Source organism: Halichoeres trimaculatus, unplaced genomic scaffold (assembly GCF_033239565.1).
Source record: "Halichoeres trimaculatus isolate MK-OKI-2021-1 unplaced genomic scaffold, fHalTri1.1 fHalTri1_scaffold_23, whole genome shotgun sequence".
NCBI lineage: Eukaryota > Metazoa > Chordata > Actinopteri > Labriformes > Labridae > Halichoeres > Halichoeres trimaculatus.
Window position 1 is genome coordinate 8,284,582 of NW_027437201.1, and position 22,846 is coordinate 8,307,427.

At 40.0% G+C, this 22,846-nt stretch overlaps 1 protein-coding gene across 1 annotated transcript in view; it reads right to left on the minus strand.

Annotated features, from left to right (window-relative positions):
• Positions 1-22,846, minus strand: part of pcdh15b (protocadherin-related 15b) — a 281,925-nt gene that overhangs the window by 14,073 nt on the left and 245,006 nt on the right. Inside the window, exons 36-38 of the mRNA XM_074662917.1 lie at positions 3,913-3,934; positions 2,324-2,362; positions 2,022-2,095 (exon numbers count right to left, since the gene is read on the minus strand). Coding sequence (XP_074519018.1) covers positions 2,022-2,095; positions 2,324-2,362; positions 3,913-3,934 — 135 coding nt within the window. The remainder of the gene's footprint in view (positions 1-2,021; positions 2,096-2,323; positions 2,363-3,912; positions 3,935-22,846) is intronic.

Genomic DNA, 22,846 nt, shown 5'->3' on the forward strand with positions numbered 1-22,846 from the left:
TACTGAGTGCTTCTGATTGTTAGTGCACCTGCAGTGTCTCTTTTTCCCCCCTCCACTTTAACATTACGAGCAGCTGTGAATCAGTTGGGTTTTACAGCTCTTAAACAATCGTCTCCTTAAAGCCTGACAGCATCAATGTGTCTCCTCAGCTCCTTGTATTACAGATTTAGTAGTCACCCTGTAAACTGGACACCTTCGGCTGAACTTGTCCATAGATGTTCAGTTTACGACTGTTGAAACAGGGAACATATCCTCAGAGATGAATCCTAGTTGAGTTTTCTTTACTAATATGTGTTAATACTTTCATCAGATAAGTATTTACGTTAATCTAAAGCTTCGATAGCTTTGAATAACAGGCTAAAATTTTTATGTAAAGGTTAAAAGGGGCAAACAACAAGTTAAAAGTACAACGATGTTTTCTAATTATCTAATTAGTTACATACAAACTTATTACATACTTTAATTATGTTCAAGCTTTGTTTGTACTCAACCCCTTCCTGAAGACTGGGAAGGAGCTTTATGTCTGCTGAAATCAATGCAGTGTCCGACCTTACGCTGTAAGGAGTAGGATGGTGTTGGTTTTTACTCTGACAAGAACGGAATAAGAGGAATGATACATTTACATCTCAATACATGTTGAACAATGTCAGAGTGATCTGTGTGGGTGTCTTTATGTAGAGACAGACACTTCCACTACGTGTAAGAACATGGTAACTTAATATTCAAAAGTACTACAGGTGCTGAAATACCCCATCAAAAACCTCATCATAGGTCTAAGACGTTACTTTTATCATCTGATTTGTTCATTTGTGTCTTGTCCATTGACTTAACACCAATATGCATAATGTGTCTCAGTCTCCATCGACTGTAAAAAGATGCTCAAATAGCTGGTGATGTATTGTGAAACCAAGGAACGGGTGAAAGCGGTAACACTGCAGGAGGTGTCAACCCTCTTTTTCTTTAAGCATCAAATTAAAACTACATTTCACTTAAAGTCATAGCTAGTACATAAATAAAAAAGGGTTACACTGAGTGTAAAGACAGAAACAGGTTTTGATAAGGAACTATTTAACCTGCATTTAAATTTCTTAATTTGACCCATGTCTGATCTGTTGAAATGAGGGAAGTTGGATTAAAAGGCTCTATGTCAATCTTTCAGGAGGAGTTCTACATGTTTTGGCTATGAAAAGGGGAAGCTGTGGTACAGTCCATGTTTTTAAGTCTCACCGAATATTGTGCTACGTAATCACCATAACTACCGAAGAAGAAAAGACTGTCTTCCTTCATGTTTCTCTTTCTGAATAATAGAGGAAACATATGTAGATAGCAGTCGTCTCAGAAGCTCCTGCTACACACAGTCACTGGTTGTAACTGAATGACGTCTCCAGATGTCTGGACGTCTGGCAGCCAATGATAATTTATCTGGGAATAAAAGGAAGAGAAACAAACTGGTTGTGTCTGTTCTGGCCTCCCTGGTGTCTGTGACACTACCAGTTTATTTTTTATGAGAACAGCAATGAAAAAAGACCTTGCCTTGAAGAAGGTAAGTGAAAATTTGCAAGACTTCCAAATGGATCAAGTTTTTTGTATGAATAATATTGTTGCTTCTGGGTATGTGCGAATTAAGCAAGTATCAGTGTCTGGTGTGAATGCAGCTTTAGAAAGACAAAATCAAGTCTTGACATTGTGACCTTGCCAGAAACACTTCCACGCCATGGAAAATTTGTTTTGGTTCACGCGATGTTGCAACCAACGTTGTAATATTTTCTTTTTTGACATTTGTATGTTTTATGTAAGTTGCATTTTGAAAATTGTATTAAAAGAACAAAAGATATTACCATTTGCAATTTCTTATAATTAAGACTTTTTTGTGAGAATGTTGGGTTTGCCTGAGAGCATAAAAAGTTTTAGAAAAGAGAGTTAAAGTGTCAGCAGATAAAAATACAGTTAGCCTACAATATGATTACAGATAAGAAAAGAAAAGTCCTCGTGCAGGATGTGGAAAATAGGGACACACATACCCGTGATCATAGTTGTAATAATCTTGTGTGTAGTAGTCCTGGCCCGGGTCGATGCCAGACTCCATTGATAACTCCTGCGAGATCCAGACACCATTATTAGCAACTTTCCACACGTACACAATTCACAGAAACAAACAAATAAGCACAAGTACATCCATACTAATCCTTGGAAACAAAAACAAACACTTCCCTCATGAGAAGTTGTTGTAATTCATCTTTGATTACATCGACCGCACCCAGACACTCGAACAGAAACACAATCAGGAAGTAAAGAGGTTTCAGAAAACAGAGAGACAAAGTACCTCAGGTCTGAGGAGGGAGGGTCGCAGAAGTTGTTGCGTCTGATAGAAGGAAAGAAAAGCAGCGAGTGACAAGACAAATGAAGGAGTTACTGTAGGCGCTCTGCATTTAAATGTGAAAACCTCATCAGTTGGTTTCTTTACCATACTTTTTAACACATACTTCAAATTGATGATTTAAGTGAATTATCAATAAGTTAATGACATAAATGAGCAGCAATGCTTATATTCATCATAACAGCATTACTGGGGTAAAAAATGACCACAAACACCTGACAGAATGTTACTTTTGGACATAAAAAGAGTCATCACAGATTGACATGCTGCATTTCCAAAATCCCTCTAATTCTGAAGAGCTCAAGTTACACATTTAAATTTACACTCACCGGCCACTTTATAAGGCACACCTGTCCAACTGCTCTTTAACGCAAATTTTTAACCAGCCAATCACATGGCAGCAACTCAATGCATTTAGGCATGTAGACATGGTCAAGACGACCTGCTGCAGTTCAAAGAAAGCATCAAATGGGGGAAGAAAGGTGATTTAAGTGACTTTGAACGTGACATGATTGTTGGTGCCAGACGGGCTGGTCTGAGTATTTCAGAAACTGCTGATCTACTGGGATTTTAACCCACAACCATCTCAAGGGTTTATACAGAGAATGGTTCCAAAAAGAGAAAATATCCAGTGAGCAGCAGTTCTGTGGGACAAAATGCCTTGTTGATGCCAGAGGTAAGAGGAGAATGGACAGACTGGTTGGAGCTGATAGAAAGGCAACAGTAACTCAAATAACCACTGGTTACAATCGAGGTCTGCAGAAGATCATCTCTGAACACACAACACGTCCAACCTTGAGGCAGATGGGCGACAGCAGCAGAAGACCACACCGGGTGACCCTCCTGTCAGATAAGAACAGGAAACTGAGGCTACAATTCACACAGCAACACCAAAACTGGACAATAGAAGACTGGAAAAACGATGCCTGGTCTGACGAGTCTGGATTTCTGCTGCCACATACGGATATGTAGGAGATACTCCAGCAGGATAACGCTCCATGTCATAAAGCTGGAATCATCTCAGACTGGTTTCTTCAACATGGCGATGAGTTCACTGTACTCAATTGTCCTCCACAGTCCCCAGATCTCAATCCAATAGAGCACCTTTGGGATGTGGTGGAACGGGAGATTCTCATCATGGATGTTCAGCCGACAAATCTGCAGCAACTGTGTGATGCTATCATGTCAATATGGACCAAACTCTCTGAGGAATGTTTCCAGTACCTTGTTGAAACTATGCCACCAAGGATTAAGGCAGTTCTCAAGGCAAAAGGGGGTCCAACCCGGTAGTAGCAAGGTGTACCTAATAAAGAGGCCAGTGGGTGTAGATTCTTAATGAACGTCAAAGGTCTTGCTGTCACTTGTTTTGGAAAGACATAGAAGTGATGTCATGCAACTCTATTTGATTATGTTGAAATAATAAGTCAAAGAGCAGCAAGGAATTAAAAAACAGCTCAAACATAAGAAAACAAAGGAACAGTAAATAACACACATGCAGTTGAGTGCATGGCATGCACACGACAAGGGACACCTACCTCATGCTGTCCATATCCACGCCTGAAAGATCAAAGACAGAAACAGAGAGCACTCACCAACGTGGTATAGAACATAATTCTCCTGATGTAGCCGTGTCAGTAATGAGCGTCAGCACTTTGCTGTGTATTTTTATAACCACGGAGGAAAGGGGACGTTTAAATCAAGACCCAGATGGAAGTGGCCGCTGGAAACATATTTAATTTGGTAAATTTAACCCAGTTTCTGAGAAGAAAGCGAGAAGATGAGATGTGAGTGGGCGCATGTTTGGGAGAGTGGAGAGAGATGGTGTGAGGTGTAGAAGAAAAGAAATGAATGAAGAAAGTGAATGAAACTCAAGGTAAAAGTTAATTTTACCATTAATGTGACTGATGTTCTTTTTTTTAAAAGGAAGATTTTTTCCTCAACAATTTTCTTAATAAAAATGCATATTAATAAAACAACAAAATAAATCAATTAATCAAAAAAGGTGTTTTGAAAATTAATACTATCTATATATTAACTATTCTGATCATGTTGCAATTAACATATATGATTAAAACACTATCTGACCTACAGCTCCAATGAGGTCACCCTAAATTTGAGAAAACCATTGATCAGCAACAATTATCACATAACCACATTTACACTACTGTGCCATTTGTGACTCTTTCTGAAAAGTCAGGTATTATCCTTGACCACAAGGCTAAATGTTACCAGTAAAATACATGAAACACAGGCATGAGTGATGTGAACACACTGTTGAAATTAAATTGACCCACTCTTCTGAACAATCTTCAGCAGGACTCAGCTCAAGTTAAGCAGCTCTCAGCAATCACTTTGATCAGTGTGGTGAGGAGCTGACCAGCTGGTTGCTATGTAACAGTTGTAAAGCCTTCCCTCATCAATCTACTCCCTGCTGACTCAAATCAACCCTGTGCGGTGTCTTAGCTGGAGTCTCATTATAGTGCACTCCCTTTTAAACGGTTTAGCCTCCTGTTAACCTCTCCAGTGACTCAGAGAGGGTCGTTTTGGTGAAGCTGAGGTGGAAAAAAAAAAGTCTTTGCATATTTAAAAACCTTAAAAAAGGGTAAGGATATTTATGAATTAAAAAGCTCACTGTAAAGTGGAAACATGGGAAAATCCTTTTTGGAAGATGGCTATAAGGACAAACCCAGTCTATGTAGATTTGGTTTGTAGAGTTTGCAGACTTGTTTGAGACCTTTTCATATCATATAATCATACAACAAAAATAGCTCTTCAACTTTCCCTGTTTTTTTTCCCATCTTTGAAAAAGTGAGTTTGTTTTACCCCCAATATAATAGTAGAGGAAACTGATTCATTTCCCCCACCCACCGTGATGTTGGATGCACTGCCTAGTTAGTTTTATGTTGTCTTTTTATCAGTGTTCTATTAGAATTTTTAAATATGTGATAATAATGAATTTTGATAAAACAAGATATTAAATAGCCTTTTTCTCCAAAAGTCTGTGTTGCCCCGTCATATATCCAGAGTTGTCTATTGTTTGGGCCAATGTGGTAAATAGGGATTGTGCTATTTTTTTCAAAGGCTTTTTACTGCCCCTGTGGCACCCCCCCCTGAAAAAAAAAATATCTCACTGGTGTTTTAGAAAACCTTTCTTGCTTCTGTCTGGAACACTTTGTTTCATTTTTTGTCCCTTTAGGGTTTTCTAATTGGCCAGCCTTCTCAAGGCCTGTTGGAGTTAGACCTTGGTGTTTTCAGGCCCCCACATCAAGTCTCATAAAGATCCTGTGCTTTTTAAGAACAGCCTTTTTTGCAGCTCGTTGGTAGATTTGGAGATTTCTATAACATATGATAATGAAGGTTTTGAAGAACTACACACCTTCAGTATGATGTTGGAAATATGCTAAAGTAAAACACCCCCTTTTAGAAGCTCCTGTAAGGAGTTTTAGATGATATCGAAAAATACTGTAACTTATATTAAAATCTCTGTGACCAACAGAAATCCACCAGGGATAGGACTAACACATTACATTGGATTTGTTTTGTGTGTCTGACTGCCACAGAGGTTGGTTTCAGATGAGATTAGCAGCTTCTTTCTTAAATGTTTTGAATGCCAAAGATGTATGGGTAATGGCATGTTGAAATTTCAACAAAATAATACTGTTTTTTGTTATAAAAACAGTAAAGATTGCTCAAGGAAAGCTCACTGAGAGAGACAGTTTATCTACTTTATCCAAGGGGGCGCCAAAGCGGACACAACCTTTAAAAAATGGTGTTTGTATTGTGTGATCGTTGATTGACAATTACTGTGTCCATTTAGATTATTGAGTTATAGGGACTTTCTATCTCATGGTACCATAAGCATTCATCTTCTTAAGGCTTTGGACTAAAAGCATTAAATTATTTTGGAGATAAGACTGGAGAAAGAGACTCTCATTAAGGCGTGCATCTTTACTCTGGTGCAGTCACAGAGACAATAATAAAAGGAAGAGTACCAGGCCTGAAGGAAGATGAACTGAAGAAGAATCCCATATCAAAGAGATGCTTCGAGAAACCACATCACAGATCACAAAAGAACTTCAAGAATTTCAAGGGGAATTGAATGGCTTAAGGAAAAAACAACACAAAGGTTATCTGATCTTTGTGATGGGATCGGCAACAGGAATATGAACTGCAATACAAGCCAGAAGGGTCCTAGGAGATTAAGGAAGAGAGTGGGAAATGTGGAGGAGAGTGAAACAGTCCTGGTGGAGGTAGAGACAAGGTTTACGAGAATGTGGAAAAGACTTCATTATTTCGGAAGCACATCTAAGGAATACTAGACCCTCTAACACGATGGAAAACAACTTTCAAATTAATGTAATAAACTGCCTATTCAACTATGGTTAGTTCCTGTTTTACAGTGGAGTGTACCAAAGTGTGAGACAAGGCTAATGTTACCTTGTATCATTTGAAATGTCAACAGCTTTTATCTATGTACAAGCTCATACAACAATTGATTCTGGAAATCCAGTAGACAAGGGTTTGTTGCCACTTGTTAAGTGGAGTTAGAATTTGTCTTGTGAGCAGGTAAGAATGCATACCGTTAGCCAAACAACAACCCCTAAAACTCAGGAAATGGTTAGCATGCTGTCAAAAACTCCAAAAAACACCTTGAATGTAGTTACCGACCATAATGCGTTTTAGTATTGCACTCTGTTGTCTGCTGTATTGGGTGATGCCACAGTGGACACATGGCTGAAAAAATACTTTGATAAAGTAGTAAAATAAAATTTTACAGAAGCAGGGAACCAATTCAAACTATGAAGAATTAACCTTCTTTTACTGAGGCAGGAGCCACAACAAAGGTATCAAAATGTGAGAAAAATAGTACTCCGTAACTTGTTCAATGCGGTGCCGTCACAATGGCCATCCGTACTGTGCCCTAGCACACTTCAACCCTGAAGTCCAGTTTGTTTGGCCGGTGGGACTGTGCTCAGGCACAGTACACTTCCTCGGCTTTAGCACACTTCTGAGAGCACAAACACAAGCATGTGTATGCAACAAGGACATGACGTATAATCCATCATGTAAAATCGTTGCAACTGCTCCTTATGAGAATTTTTCTAATGAGTCAAAAGTAAATAAAGTCCAAGCCATGGTCTCTGTGTTCATCACTGTGCTGACTCAGATTAGACCGTTCTTCTTGTAAACAGATGCTTCATGATAATATAGGCATACGGAAATAGTGGGCTGTATTGGCCGTTAGAGGAAGGGCACTGTGGGATGCCAATTGTACCTGAGTACGGCACAGTAAGGATGGCCAGTGTGACCCTGTGTGCACTTAAGAAGTCAATCCATCATCGTGTGTACATAGCAAAAGTTCTTCCTGGGCTTGGCAAGCTAACTTGTCTCTAGGAAATTTTAACCCTAAAAAGTAGAGTAGCAGGCTTCTCTTACCTCAAAGTAATTACCCTGTTCTAAAGATTTTTCAGCATGTACATTCAGCCAGTAGCAAACAGCTAGCCAACATCTGCAATCAGTTGCTCCCATTGCCCGTGCTCTTTGTGCTAAGCTAGGCTAATTACTTGCTGGCACTCTATGTACATCAACATGTGTTGTGCAGTAGTTCCAAACTAATTTAAACCTCATCAAGAAAAGCACTGAGAGATTTCCCTAAAGTGAGTGCAGTTCTTTGAAGAGCAGATCCCCAAGCCTGAAACATATGCACTTTGGACGTGTAATCAATTTGTAATTGCTTTTCTTTTCACTGCATTTCAGATTATGTTAACCCAGCAGGATATTTGAGGAATGTAATAACAAATAAACTTGATGTGATGTTTGCATAGCTCTGAAATGAAAGGCGTTGTGTTTTAAGGCATCTAAATACAAGGAAAGACAAAAGAAGAAACAAGAACCAAGAGGGAGAGGGTGATGCAGGAAGACAGACATCAAAGCATGACGGAACAAAAAATGCAAGGCTCTTACAAGATCTGAGAAGAGGAACTAGACATAAAATCAACCAAAAACCTCTTAGTTCATGTCTCTTAACTGTGTTGTCGACAGGATGTATAGTCCTGTGAAAAACAGGTAATGAGCTGGCCAAATGAAGATCTATTACAGAACAACTCGGGTGACTTCAAGAGGGGACATAACATTCTTCTTTGTGCTGTTATAAGTCAAAACATTCCTTCTTTTTCAACTACTTTTGCATTTAAATATATTGAAATGAGCCTACCATTGCACATACAGAAAAGCACTTTGAACAAGGCATCCTTTTATTCAATAGATTATCTGCTTAAAAAGAAGCAAGGAAAAAAAGGATTGGTAGATGCTTTGAAGGACATACAAGAGGATATACAGATAAAGGGCCAAATGGATGAATAGACAGATGAAAAGGTGTGTTCAGGAGTGATCTACAAGTTAGAGTTAAATAGGAAAGCTCATGCTGCGTGTAAATGTGTCTCTTCTCTCTGCCAGAAGTGTTTTGCAGGCATTGTGTTGTGATCCGTGTGTGTGTGAAAAATAATTCTATCTCAGTGTCCTTGTTGCTTTGACAGACACATTATTAGGCGATTTCCACCCGAAGCACACATGGATATCTGATCTCCAACACACATACACACACACAGACGCCAAAAAATACACTCTTCTGACATGATTGAGTCCTTTCCACCCTGTTTGGCAGAGTGTGAGAAACCCAAAGAAAGGAGGAAATATTATTAGCCCTTAAAGGACAGACTGAGTATAACAGATTCCTCTTGTCTCTTTTCTATTTTCTCTCAACATTTTGTCTCTTCCTCCTCTCTACTGTAGCTCCCCTTGTGCTTTGCGCTCATTTGTAACTTCCTTTCTCCCCCTTTTCCCCCCCAACTTGTTTCACCCTCTCTGTCGATTTCAGCTTGTTCCAACTCCTCAACCTTTTCTCTTTCATTTCTTTTCGGTACATTCTCACATCTCGGCTGCATGACATGCAGAAAATTACTTCAAAAAGGAATGTCTCTTCACATTTCCAGAATAGACCCGACGGAAGGAAGGTAAGGCATCAGTGAGGAGGTGCTTCTTTGTATTTTAAATGTGAAGAGGGAACAGGACTATGCAGACAAATAGCCATATATCTATAAAGCTTTGTATTCGTACAGCACCATTAATGGGATTTTTCAAGGCATTTCTGAGGTGCAAAATATCATGGCTTGACCCAATCTGGGCAGGTGTATATCATGTCCAAAATAGAAAAAGGAACAAAACTCTGGTAACTTTTGTTTCCTTTTTAAGAAACTTTGTCAATACCAAAACTTTGGGTAGGATACACAGAGCATTGCTGCTTGTGCTTTCAAAATGCCACTGTAAAAAAACGAGAGAGAGAACAGAATTACAAATTATTTCCCTTTTTTTCTTTTGAAAACAATGATTGAAAATAATGTTATACATATATAAAAATTGGGGCAGCAAGGTGGCGCAACGGTAAGCACTGCAGCTTCACAGCAAGGTCACCTGTTCAATTCCCATCTTGGCCGGTGAGCCTTTCTGTGTGGAGTTTGCATGTTCTCTCCAGGTACCCGGCTTCCTCCCACAGTCCAGAAACATGCTCCTCAGGTTAAGTGAACACTCTAATTAGCCCCTAGGTGTGAGTGTATGCGTGAATGGTTGTCTGCCTCTGTGTCAGCCCTGTGATTGACTGGCGACCAGTCCAGGGTTAATATAAAGATATTAAAACTCAATATTGTTAAGCCACAATTGACTTGACTTTTTGTGGCAACGTTACTCCAGAGCCAACTAAAGATTTAAACCGCAAGGGTATTGTTGTGTCTTCTGACTCAAAGGTGTTCAGTCATAATCCAACTGATGGTAACTTCATAGCAATGGCTCCTCAGTCAAGTACAAACAAATTTTCTACTCTATGTCAAAATGGTCTAGTCCCAGGTCAGATAACAGTAGAATAGCTAGGGTCTTAGTCATCTGTGGCTGTCATAAGCAGAGATGTTAATCTAGTTCCTGAGAACCCTGAGAGTCATGTGATCCCCAGTGTGTGAGTTGCTTTCTTGCTTGGACTAAGAGTTTATATGATGGAGGCAAGCAGTGTCAAAGGCCACCACCTCGGTTCAGGGAAGGTTGTTCAAGCTTAACATAATTTGATTCATCATATCTTTCAAACAAACTGTCCTCTATGCCAAGACTCCAAGTCATGCTGTCCTAATATCAGTTCACAACAACCACAGATGACTGAAAACCTAAACGACTCTCAGGGACTAGTTAAATGACTCTGTTTATGACCACAGATGACTGAATACCTTCACAACTCTTAGGAAGTAGGAAACAGCTCTGCTGCCAACTAAAGGCCGTAAAGACTCCCAGGCACTAGGTTCATGACTCAGTTTATGACCACAGACAGCTCAAATCTTAATGACTCTCAAGAATAATGTTAATGACTTTTTGTTATGACCACAGACACTTTAAGTCCTTAGGGACTCCAAGGAACTAAGTCAACAACTCTGCTTATGACTCCAGACAACTGAAGGCCTTAGCTCTCAGCACTGAAACAACAAGTTGACTGTAGAACTGCGCCAACAACTCTGGTTACAGTGACAAAAGAAAATTGAAGACCTTAACTCCCAAGAACTCTGTCAACTTTAAGACCACATGTGTGACCACTGACTTTTAGAGACTTATATTTACTAGCTGTGTCCACCAGTCTGTTTAAAACTGAAGACGCCTATAGGAGGTGAAGAAACTGTCTTCAAGAGTCCAAGTCCAGTTATCCTTGGGCCAATAATGGAATGGATGACAAATAACCTTAACAGACATACTAACGAGTTATACTGGGTCAAACAGATCTTTGTTGGAACCTGTTTAAATAATCATTGTTCACCACTGAATAGGGAACACATAAAGCATCATCCCATGTTGCATTGTTTGCTTCAGTAACCACAGTATCTTCTCTGTAGCAAAGATCAAACCTTTGACTTACAATTACGCAACCAACGCTCTCCCACTATGTCTCACAGCCGTGTGCCTCTTCTCAGTTTCCATTAAATCCAGCTTTGCTTGGCTGCATGTTAAAGCCAAAATCCGTTGTCAAAAGAAGTCTGTTCTCTGAGCAAAAGCACACAAAAACTGAAAGAGAATCTGTCTGAGGAAATGAAGATGCACAGAGCAAGTACAAGTGTGTGCAATGACATGCAGCACGCTGAGGTTGAGAGCTAATCTCAACATAAAACATTTCCAACCCAGTCAGCTGAAACAGCAGCCTTGCCTGCAAGCTGTTAAATGCAGCATGTCTGAGTGTACATGTTTCATCGCTGTTTACCCAAACTCTGTGGTATACATTTATTTGTTTTTCAAACTGATTAAGGTATTAATTAAAAGGATGACAAGGGGAACTGTATAGTTTGATCAAAATTATTATTAATTTATCAAAACTCAGTGCTTAGTAATTGTAGATTACCCTTTTGGGTTAAAAACCCATAAACTCAGAACTTCTGACAAAATGTCTTGATTTAAAGATTCTTGATTGATAAGACACTCAAAGACAGGTCAAAGGGACGACTGAATGGACTGTAGTCCAATTCAGGGTACAGAAATGTACAGCTTGGTACTGTTCAATAGCACTATTAGCATTTCGCTACTTCCTAGCTTACATGTGTTACATGATACCATAGTAAAAGAGTACATTTTAAACTAACACATACATGGCTAGCTTCCTGTAACATTTTATAGCTTGAGTACTTTTATCTTTCAGTTCTTCAGGGGTAAGCAACGGCAACTGTATAAAGCTTATGTTAATCTGAAGTCTATGGAATGGTAAAGAAACAAAAAAACAAGTTTATGTTGACTAAACAGATGTTAAGTCTTCCCACTAAGAACTGAAATGTTAGCTAGATAAACCTAAAATTAACAATGAGAGGGCTAAATGTGTTTGTTAGCCTTGTTCAATCAGCTAATTTTCACACAAAAGCAATGCACTCTATCGTACTCACTTAAATGTTAGCTGAATAACGTTGATGTTAGCTCTGAGCTGGAAATGCTCATTGATTTGGCTAATTTTTGACTTTAAACATATTTGCTCCCCCATTGATAACTATGATGCAAGCTGGCATTATTATTAGCAAGGTATCAGTTGAATGCTAATGCTAACTGTGTTGACTCAATCTTGAGAAAGATATACTGACTCCTCCACCTGCTAACTATAATGTTAGCTTTATTAATGTGAGCAAGCAGTTGGTATCAAAAGAATTTTCAAACATTTTTACACCTTTAAATATTGACCAATGTTTCTTTTTATCAACGGTAATTTCTACTGATCACTCAAGAAACAGATAATGATTACTTATGAGACTTTGTTGTTTTGCATGTTACATAGGGTATATATGCCTTGTTATGACTCATTCTGCCCTGCAGTGAAAAGCTTTATAGATTTCCCAGACAAAAAAAAAAAAAAAAAAAATCCATCAAGAATCATGTGTAAGCTCAGTATCTGACATTACAAATCCTCTTCAGTCCCTTCATCACCTTGGAAATGACCATCTGGGTTCACTAGTACATCAGGATTTGATCCACCTGCACAGATATGATCATCAGAAACATGATCAGGCACAAACAAACCAAAATCCACAGGAGAGAAAAATGCCGGACATAGGAATCTTAATAAGTGAGGTTATGTCAGAGTTTTACAGGTGAAACTCGGGGACTTCCTTTGGTTGACTTTACAGCCATGTCAATACTTTTTGCTGTGTAAGAGCCTCAGCTATTCTATCAAAGAAAGACACATTTTACAAGCTTTAAAAGATGACAGTCCTTGTAGAAATCAATTTGTTATTCTCAAGTAGTAGAAAATCTGTCTTTGTTGCCCAAAGTAAAGAGATTTTCCTGTCAGTGTGTGTATGTATGTGTGTGTGGAATCAGGGACAAGAAGTTTGTGAAAAGAAAGGAGACCAAAGTCAACATTTCTAAAAGTGACTCATATGCAAAGGCCATCAAAACATAGAGAAATCCCCCCAACCTCAACCTCAACAACAATACTGCGATGTTTGTTTGTGGGTTATTTCTGGTAGCTAAATGATGCTGGTAAATGTTTGTACACAGATGTCTGGAGAACTAACTCGGAGACAGTTTTGCAAAAACTTTGTGCTTTTGGTTAAGCAAGACTCGGTGGGAGCAAACAGTGGGTGATGGAAAGCTTCTGCAGAGCACACCAATTTTACTCTGCCCCTTCAAATTTGAACAATATGAGAGTAGAAATACTTTCAGTAGCGAGCCTCTTTGAATCAATGGTAGAAATCCACCAAGCTGTTTCATTTTGACCTGATGTGGCCGGGTAACCTTCATACCACACAGGGTCTTTTATCCCGGGTGAGTGGCACATTAATATGCACTGAATGTAGGAGGCTGTGTACATGACTCCCTCTGCATAATCTTCATCAAGAGAAAACAACAGCAACAATTCTATCATTGTCAGTCAGGAGATGCTCCACTTTGCATTTATGCCCTCAGCACTGTTGTTTCTTTTCTGCTCCTCCCTGAGGCTTTTTGAGGGGTAAAAGTTCAGTCAGGATGCAGGACAAGTGAACGAGATTCAGGTTCATTCCTTGTTTAGGTTGAGTGCCAATGTGACGTGACACAATACATGAGAGATATTTAGATAAGGGGTTAGGATTTTCTAAACTATTCTTTTATTGCGGAACAGATGTATGCTGAAAAATCTCAACATATAAGATCTAAAACAGGTGATGAGTTTATTTTCCCTTTTTATGGAATAGCAATAAGCTTGAAAACTCCAAGTTAGCACCAAATATTTTATTCAGAAAAGCCAATTTTGTACTTTAATGCTTACATTAACCCAAAATATTCCACTTTTGATTTAAAAGAAAGACATTGTGTATAATAAAACCAATACAAAGATCTAGAAAAAGTTGAAAAAATTTTGTACAGTTTTGGAAAAAAAACAACCCATAACAAAACAACTATGGTAATGTTCTAAGCATCTGTAATGTTAGCTATTCACTTACTAAGTATTAAAGGTCCCATATAATGGTGTTGCTAGGTGCCGCCCTGTTGGTTGTGGCTGCCTGTTGTGGTAACTTGCTCTTCTTTGTCCGTTTCTTGTAATTTTTTTGGTCTTTTTGTTTCGTTATCTTTGTATTTTGAGTGGATCATTACTTTGTATGATACATTTGTTGGTCGTGGACACCAAACTGGTTTTGTCTTCAGTGATATTCTTACTAATTTTGCTATTTTTGCTCCTGTGTTTGTCTGGAGTTCCTACTTGTAACCATGGCTGCATTGTTTACATGGGAAATCAGCTGTTAGCAGCCTGTAGCATATCAATGCTAGCTGGTGCAAGGCCTGATGTTTCCCCACAAGGTGAGGAGAAGGAGGTGAAGATGACGTGCTGGTTCTCAGGTGTGAGCTAAGAAGTGATGGTATCGACCTGTCCTTCCATCCATCGTTATTGGGAACGTAGGATCTATCTTTAATAAGATGGATGAGCTAGCCATGCTAACCCAGCAATTGAGGGAATATCAGAAGGCAGAGTAGCATCATGCTATTCACAGACATGTCTAACGGAACTAACACTGGACACCAATGCCACACTGGAAGATCTTCACCTGCTGTGAGCAGACAGGATCCAGGAGACAGAGACTGAACAGACTGCTGAAGAAGCTCAGTCCTGGACCCTGTGGAGGTGGAGGCTGACTGCCTGGAGTATGATGGACATGCTGTCATCATCTATTTTCTTATGGACCTTTTTGCAATTTCGATACACGTTCTTATTTAAGTTTTCATGATTGGTGCTGTGACTCCTGAATTTCCCCTCAGGATAAATAAAGTATTTTCTATTCTATCTCTGTTCTATTCTATTCTATTCTAACCACTGCAGCCTCCCAGTTTCCATGCAGTGATATGGATGAGTCTAGATATATCGTGAAGTAATACGGTTATACACTGACTGGCTGCCTAAATGGTGTTTGAAGGGGGTGGGTCTAGACTGGTGCAGACTAAGTGGCAACCTGTGACTGACAGAAATGAAGTATATGCGGATGTGCTAAAAACTGCAGTTTGATAAGAGTCCAATTGAGGCTAGCTGTGTAAGTACTCATAAATTCAAAACAGCTAATTTCAACAGTGAATTATAATATGGTCCAGTAAGAAATAAGACTGGAAGTTTGGCTTCAAAACTCAGTATCTGAAACAGGTGGGTGGCATCACAGACACTACAACTATTTATAATACAGTCCATGGCTCATACAAATGCAGAGTTAGAAGAACACCAAAAGAAACTTGGTGAGCGCGCCAGAAAACCTGTGCTTATGCACCACAAGTGTCTGATGTGTTTCACTAGAGTCAGAGCATTTTTCCTTCCTTCTTTCTGTCTTGAGTTACTTCATGTGAACACCCAGCACCAAGTGTGGTCCATTGCTGTCAACAATTAGTAATCACTGTTTACTTCAGTCTCCAGAAGCTCGGATAGGATATAGAGGATATGTGGGATATGTGTTGGTTTTTGCAACCATCAAGAGAATTTGACTTCTTTGGCTCAAACTTTTCAAGATCTTGACTCCGCAAAATCCAAACAGTGTCTGAAGCTGTGGCATCACTCAAACGTTTGGAATGGGAATGGTTCTACACGTGTGCTTATGCAAACCCCCTTGATGTTATATGACCACAAGAGCCAAGTCACCTAAAAGATACTGTTTGTCCCAGGAGGTGGGCTGGAGAAACAACATGGAGGCTTTTTTTGCTTCCACATTCTCAGGGCTGATAGGCATAAGGATGAATTACGTAAGTGTAGGAAAGGTAAACATGATGGTTTCCATGACATGGGACCTTTAAAGTTTGTCTCATTAAGTGAAGACATACTGACAAGACATGAAACATTAAAAGACAATGTAGGAAGATTGCCTCCATGGAAACAATGAGTCCAAAGGAAAAAAAGAAATGATACAAACATGAGAATAAACAAAAATGAGAGTTGATAGAGTAAAACAAAGACTGTGCGCAAACATTAGAAAGTAAGGAAATAACTGGGAAGAAAAGGAGCAAAAAACCCTCAAACAACTAAATGAGTCTTAGACATTAAGTTAAACATGAATACACTAAAACACTAACATTTAAAAAAGAAAAACATTGTGACTGTACAGAAAAATTATCACGCAAGCTCAATTACCAGATAAATATAAACCAATGAGAATGGGTGAACTCAAGGGACAGTTATCACACCACTTATTTTAGCTCAGGTGTCCCACTGAGAACTCTCGACACAAAGACAGAAGCAAAATTTGGATTGTGTCAACGTTTCCCCTCCCTTTTTTTCTTTCTTCTTCCCAACTCCGACATCTACGGTGCTCGTTAAATCCAAAGACTGTAATTAGCTTCTCACCGCAGCATGCGGGCCCATCAACAAGCATGTGTCCTTGATTGATTATAATTTCATGTTGACAGAATTTCAATTACCTGGCATGGATGAAAACAGTTTCTCACATTCATCAATCGAAAAGTTTACAGAGAGGCATTATGCCACAACTAATTATTTGACTGTATGACTCCCATCCACAGCTTCTTACGCCAATTTTCCTCACTGTTTGTTACAAGAGCAAGTGCTACAAAAGCTGTTGATGGGGAAATTATAATAATGGCAGATAATGAGTAAGCCCTTCAAACAGTTACTTTAACATTGAAGCAGGCTTTTGAATTCCTTCAAGGTTCACTAAATTAGGACAAGTAGAAAAAATGGCTGAACCCTTATGGCTGGACTTAGAGTACAAGATCTTTAAAGTCTTGTCTATGGAAAAACTGCTGGTATATCTCATATGTGAATTATATTTAAGAGTCAGTGGCAGCTGGTCTTGTCATTGCACTGCCACTGCTCTCCACAAGAAGAATGGTAGACCATGAGTAAATTATTTTAAAAGTGTTGTCGTCAATATATGAAAGTAAAACAAGATGGATATTTTAAGGCAAGTGATCAAAATGAATGAGCTGTCAAGAAAATTTAGACAATAAATGTTCATTGTGTTTGAAGTTACTGATCAGCATGTATTCAGACATCTATTGACTATAAGTTGCACATGCATACTCCTATTCCATACAATCTGAGCTTTTTGGGATGAAATTGAATAATGACAAAAACACGTTGTACATAATCAGCCTGCAGGTAGCAGCAGTAAGGCTGAGTCCTTTTAACTTGGACGTGAAAATGAATAGGGAAACATGCATCATCGTGTTAAATCCTGGTCTATTCCCACAGAGTAAGTATTGTATCTGATGGAATGCTCAAGAATGGAGAGAGTCTTCATCAAAAAGCCTGATAAAAACGGCGTTCAGTGGCTGAAGACAATCAGTATGTTCACATGCAGCTTGAGAAATCAGACTAATGAGCTCAGGCAGCATGGGATTGGACAAAAAAAGGCTGTAAAGAGCTTAGACTGAGAATGAAGTGAACATAATTCGATTGACACACCTAGGTAATGCAATTGCTATCGGACTGGGGTTGGATTCAGCAGAACTTTGCAGATCTTGGTAAGCCTTGGTGTTCAGCACGAGCAAATTTCACCCAGAAGAGGAAGTAGATGACCATGATGAATAGGGTTGCTGCCCTTCAATACAACAAACACCATCTAATTTAATCAACCTACATAGTAAGAAACATAAAAAGCTACAGCTGTATTTCAAACAGATACAACTGATTTGAAGCACTTCACAGAATGAGCTAACAAGACATAAACAAATAAAGCTATGCTAATCTTTAGGGTTACTTTTTGCTTCAATTGCTAAATAAAAATCTGCTCAGTAGTGCTTCTGATTTCCATACACTGGTGTAGTACCATGTGGCAAACACTTGGTTCTGTACCCCCCAATAAAGGGGAAAATTACTGCTGATTGTGTTAGATTAGCAAATCGAGCTTCATTAAAAAATGGTATGTTTGAAACCTTGCCTATTATTTGGCATATTATTTGAATATTATCTGCCGTGAGAAATGACAACAGCTCAATGCTCCAACAAGTGTGAAAATGTCACCAGGGATTTTTTTTTTCTTTAAGCTCACATTAACCTTTCCATTGCTGTCTAAGTACTTCATGAAATGTCCAGATTTCAAAGTGTTAACTCACATCTTGTTTGAAATCACCAGGATGGCTTCTCAGGTTAAGACTGGCCTTAGCTTGGGTGTGTAAAATCCTCACATTAACCTCAACTCTAAGCTAGAAGTTAGTACCAACCAAAGACCCAAACCCTGGTTAATACCTGATTGACAGATAAGCTACATCTTCCTGTAGTCTAAGTCCAGCCTTTAACTTAGAACTATTTATTTCTCTTCCTTCTACACTATTTTTCTCTCTGCCTGTGACAGCTGAAGATAAATACTGTAAAAACAGTTATTGAGAATTGCAGCCACATCCTGCTTTTAAATCCTCCACTTTGTCAGTCCTTTGCAAGATGTGACTTTTCTTGCAGATTCCTTTTCCCCCTTCTCTTTTTCTGTTCTCTAACAGTGCAGTCATTTGAGAAGAGACACATTTCTTATACTTTAGATTAGACAAAGTTCTCTGTCTTCCTTTCTTTATGTGGAAAACAAGAAGTCGTGTTGCAAAAGCACAACCACAGCATGGTACAAGTCACCAAATCAGAGCATCCCACTGAGCTATTTTGAGCCTCAGTCCCTTGACAGCTTCACAACGTACATGCAACAATGTTGAGAAATTTGCTCTCCATTTAAAAAAAAAGCAAAGGCTAGAGCATTGTAGACTGAGAGGGGAATCGTTTCTCAAGCTCCTCGACAATGGAGTTCATTTTTGGGTTGGGCTGAATCTGTTGGAGTTGACCATCCTCTCCTTCTCCAAGTGCATCGTCTTTGCCACCTTCTCCTGCCTCCCCTCCAGCACCTGATGGTGCTAATGCATCCAGGGAGTCCAGAGAATCAAGAGAGTCCATCGAAGTGTGGCTCTTTATTACCTTTTTGAGCGGGATCTGTTTCTGGTCAATCTGGCTGAACATGTTAGCGACTGATTTCTCAATGTCTGCGATGTTTTGGATGTTTTTTAAGATTCCTTTCAGCTCCCGCCTGGGAGGTTCAGGCTCCACTGGGAGGGGTGGAGGAGTTGGCCGCAGGGAGACAGGCCGCAGGGCTGGTGCCTCTGAAAGCGACGGAAGGACGAAGGTGGATGGACGGAGGAGAGATGGGGACAAAGGGGGAGGGAGAGGAGGAGGTGGAGGAGGTGGAGGCATGGGCAGGGGAGGTGGCGGTGGAGGAACCCGCTGTTCTGTGTGGTTGGATTGAGGAGGAGGGGAGGATGGGTGGCGTGGGAGGGGGGATGGAGGATGGAGGGGAGAAGGGGCAGATATATGGCGAGGGAGGGGAGTTGGAGGTTGAAGAGGAGCTGGGGAGGAAGGGTGACGTGGTGGTGGAGTTAAAGGAGGTGGAGGGACAGGGGAGGGAGGCTGGCGTGGTGTGGGAGGTGGAGGAGCAGACATGGGAGGTGGAGGTGGTGGTGGGGAAGGAGGTGGTGGTGGAGGAGGCGGGGTTGATGGCGGATCAGGGATGACCTCCAACTGAACCTGAAGCCGTTCGTCTGCCAACTGATTTCCTGTTAAATTTGCACCAAAGCGTCGCAGCACAGGAGGAGTCGGCTTGTGACTGGGTGGAGGAGTACCTCCATCACTCTGAGTCACAATGATACTTGGCGGACCTTCTTTGATTTGAACAGTTGGGACATTTTGAGGTGTGGTGTGCTTGTGGTACAGAGGAGATTCGGGGAAATCAGAAAGCATCATGTCAGGTGACAAAGATCCACGTGAGTCACGGTTTTGTCTTTGCCTCATTTCCTGAAGCGCCTGTTGCTCAAACTGTCGGGCTTGTTCTTTGACCGTTAACTTGGGTTCTAGACTTGGGCTTCCAAGTAAGTCTGAATCCAACCCTCGGTCAAATCCTGAATCCAGACCAGCATCTTTACTGTCCTTGAATTCAGCTTTAAGAAGCTCCAGCTCCCATTGCACAGGATCCATGACCACTTGGCGCCTCAAAGCGTCGTACATCTCTTTTCTATGTAGTCTTGATGGGAGAGTCCAGCTGTGTCCACCCCCTGATCCCCAACCACTGTCGCTTCCACTAAATCCACCAGATCCCACGTCGCCTGAAGGGGAGCTGAGTCTCAGCCAAGCCTCACGAAGGCCTTTCCTGGAAGGAGAGAAATTCCCAAGTAGATCTCGTCTCCTTTGGCTTCTCCCAAGAGTGTCTGGACTGCTCAAAGTCCCGTCCTCGTGGTAGATTGGGTTCTTAATGGTTAGAGGGTTTTCATCAGAAAGGAAAGTGATGCTGGACTCAGACTTGGGCATGTTGTGGAGCACTCCTCCGTTAGCGATGCACTGTCGATGGGCGGCGATGGCTCGTGTGGCAAAATCAGAAATCAGACGTTGGCGGTCGCTTTCATCCATACTGCCACCCCTCCCATTCCCACCACCATGGTTTGCACGGCTGGTACATGAGTGGAAGAAAAATGAGAGAAAAGATGGAATGAAGGGAGAAATAAGGTAGAAATAATAAAAGAAACACAGATGAGTTATGAAGTGAATAGAATCAAGATGTGATCAGGCTAAATGAAATGGAAGAGGCGGATCGGAACTGAATGAAATTTAAATGAAGTAATAGTAATGGTGGAATGGTTAAGAAAAATGTTCTATAAAGTGGAGTGACAAAAGGAGGAAACATAAAGAATGGGATAAAAAGCAGATAAAACGATCGTCTGTCTGCTGGAGCAGTAGAGTAAATGAAATGGAAAGAGACTCAACATTAGGAGATAAATGAGGAGAGGAATGAAAGGAAACGGATGGATTTCAAAGGGGACAAGAGTATTATATTTTGGTGCTGTTTTTACCAGAGGGGCATGAGATGGAGTGTGGAAAAATAGTCGACAAACACAAAGGGAAAGAATGCAAATAGACTTTATGTACACTAAAAGTGATGCACTACAAAGGGACCACTGAATCAAGGCCACAAACAATGACGGATCTGTAGGGGCAAGAAAAGACAACTTTCGTGTGATGGAGTTCTGAAAGTATGCAGATTTATGACTGATTATATCCTCACTGGTTGAAGATGCACTGATTTGCAAAGTCTCAAGTGTAGTTTGAAGCTTGGCTGAATCTCTGCACTCTCTTTCAGTACTCCATGTAACACTTTTGCCTTCTTATACTGAGGCCATGAACACTACCTCGCCCTACTTCTAATCTCTGATCGATCAGCCAGAAGCACAACCGACCTTGAGCAGCACAAGTCTTTGATCTAAGAAAGTACAGAACATAACAGCACAGGAACTACAAAAGCTAAGGCAGCGTTGTCTGCATTTTCAGCACTGTACTCACTTTGGTCTGTCAGTCATGGGTGAAGGTGGACGGATGGAAACAAGAAGAGATGTAGAAATGAATGAGCCAGTCACCATGACAAAGGGATAGAGAAGTGATGAAATGACAACAAGAAGATGTCAAACTGGTCAAAGTTGTAAAAGTAAGGGCAGAGAAAGTTTATATAGTTTGACACAAAAGAAAACAAGAACAGGAAATGAGTAGGGAAAGACTTTTGAGTGTTTGCTGTCAATTCTTCGGCAAGGTTTGATAATAATTGAAATATAATCACCAAATAATAGCAGTTGTTCCATTATCATGGGAAGTATCATACTTGGGAAATACACTTATCACAACACAAGTGCACAGATCTGGAGATTGCTCATACCTTTTACATGTACGGACGTACTCATGTTGTAGACTTGTAATCATGTTGTGAAAGCAACACTCTACAGCCACACTCAAAATAATTTAACTTACAATACAGTTTAAGTTTCTTTCTGCTAATTTACAAACTTTCAGCAGTCTTTGCAGTTTATAGATCATTTATACACATTTTTTAAATAGCTAGCTTATATTCGTATCTGTTTTTCCAATTTCAACACCACTTCCTGGGGTACTCAGAACCTCATAAATAAGCCAATAAGCCGTGGGAGTCTGTTCCAAGGAGGAGTTAAATAAAACAAGGACATTTCGAGCCATTAGATCAGTCATATGTTCGGAGGAATAGGAATGAAGCATATTTTGAAAAGAACACCACGTTCACAGTGAAGCATGGTGGTGTCTTGGTGATGCTCTGGGGCTGCTTTACTTTTTCTGATACTGGTACCCTGCACACATGATGTGCTTGATGGGTTCATCAAGAAATCTTTGGAGAAAATGTGTTGCTATCAGTGAGGTAGTCTGGGTGTAGTTGGACCTTTCAACTTGACAATGATCTGAAATAATTTAAAGACAACAAAGGCTTGGTTTCAGAAGAAGACCTTGTATATTCTAGAGCAGGGGTCACCAACGTGGTGCCCGCAAGAACCACCCAAGGTATTTAAACATTTTTTAATATCTTTTTAAATGAAATAGTTTTAACATGTTAAACATTATTCTGTATATTCTTATTTTTGTGTAAATAATAATAATGCATTTTATTTATATTGCACTTTACA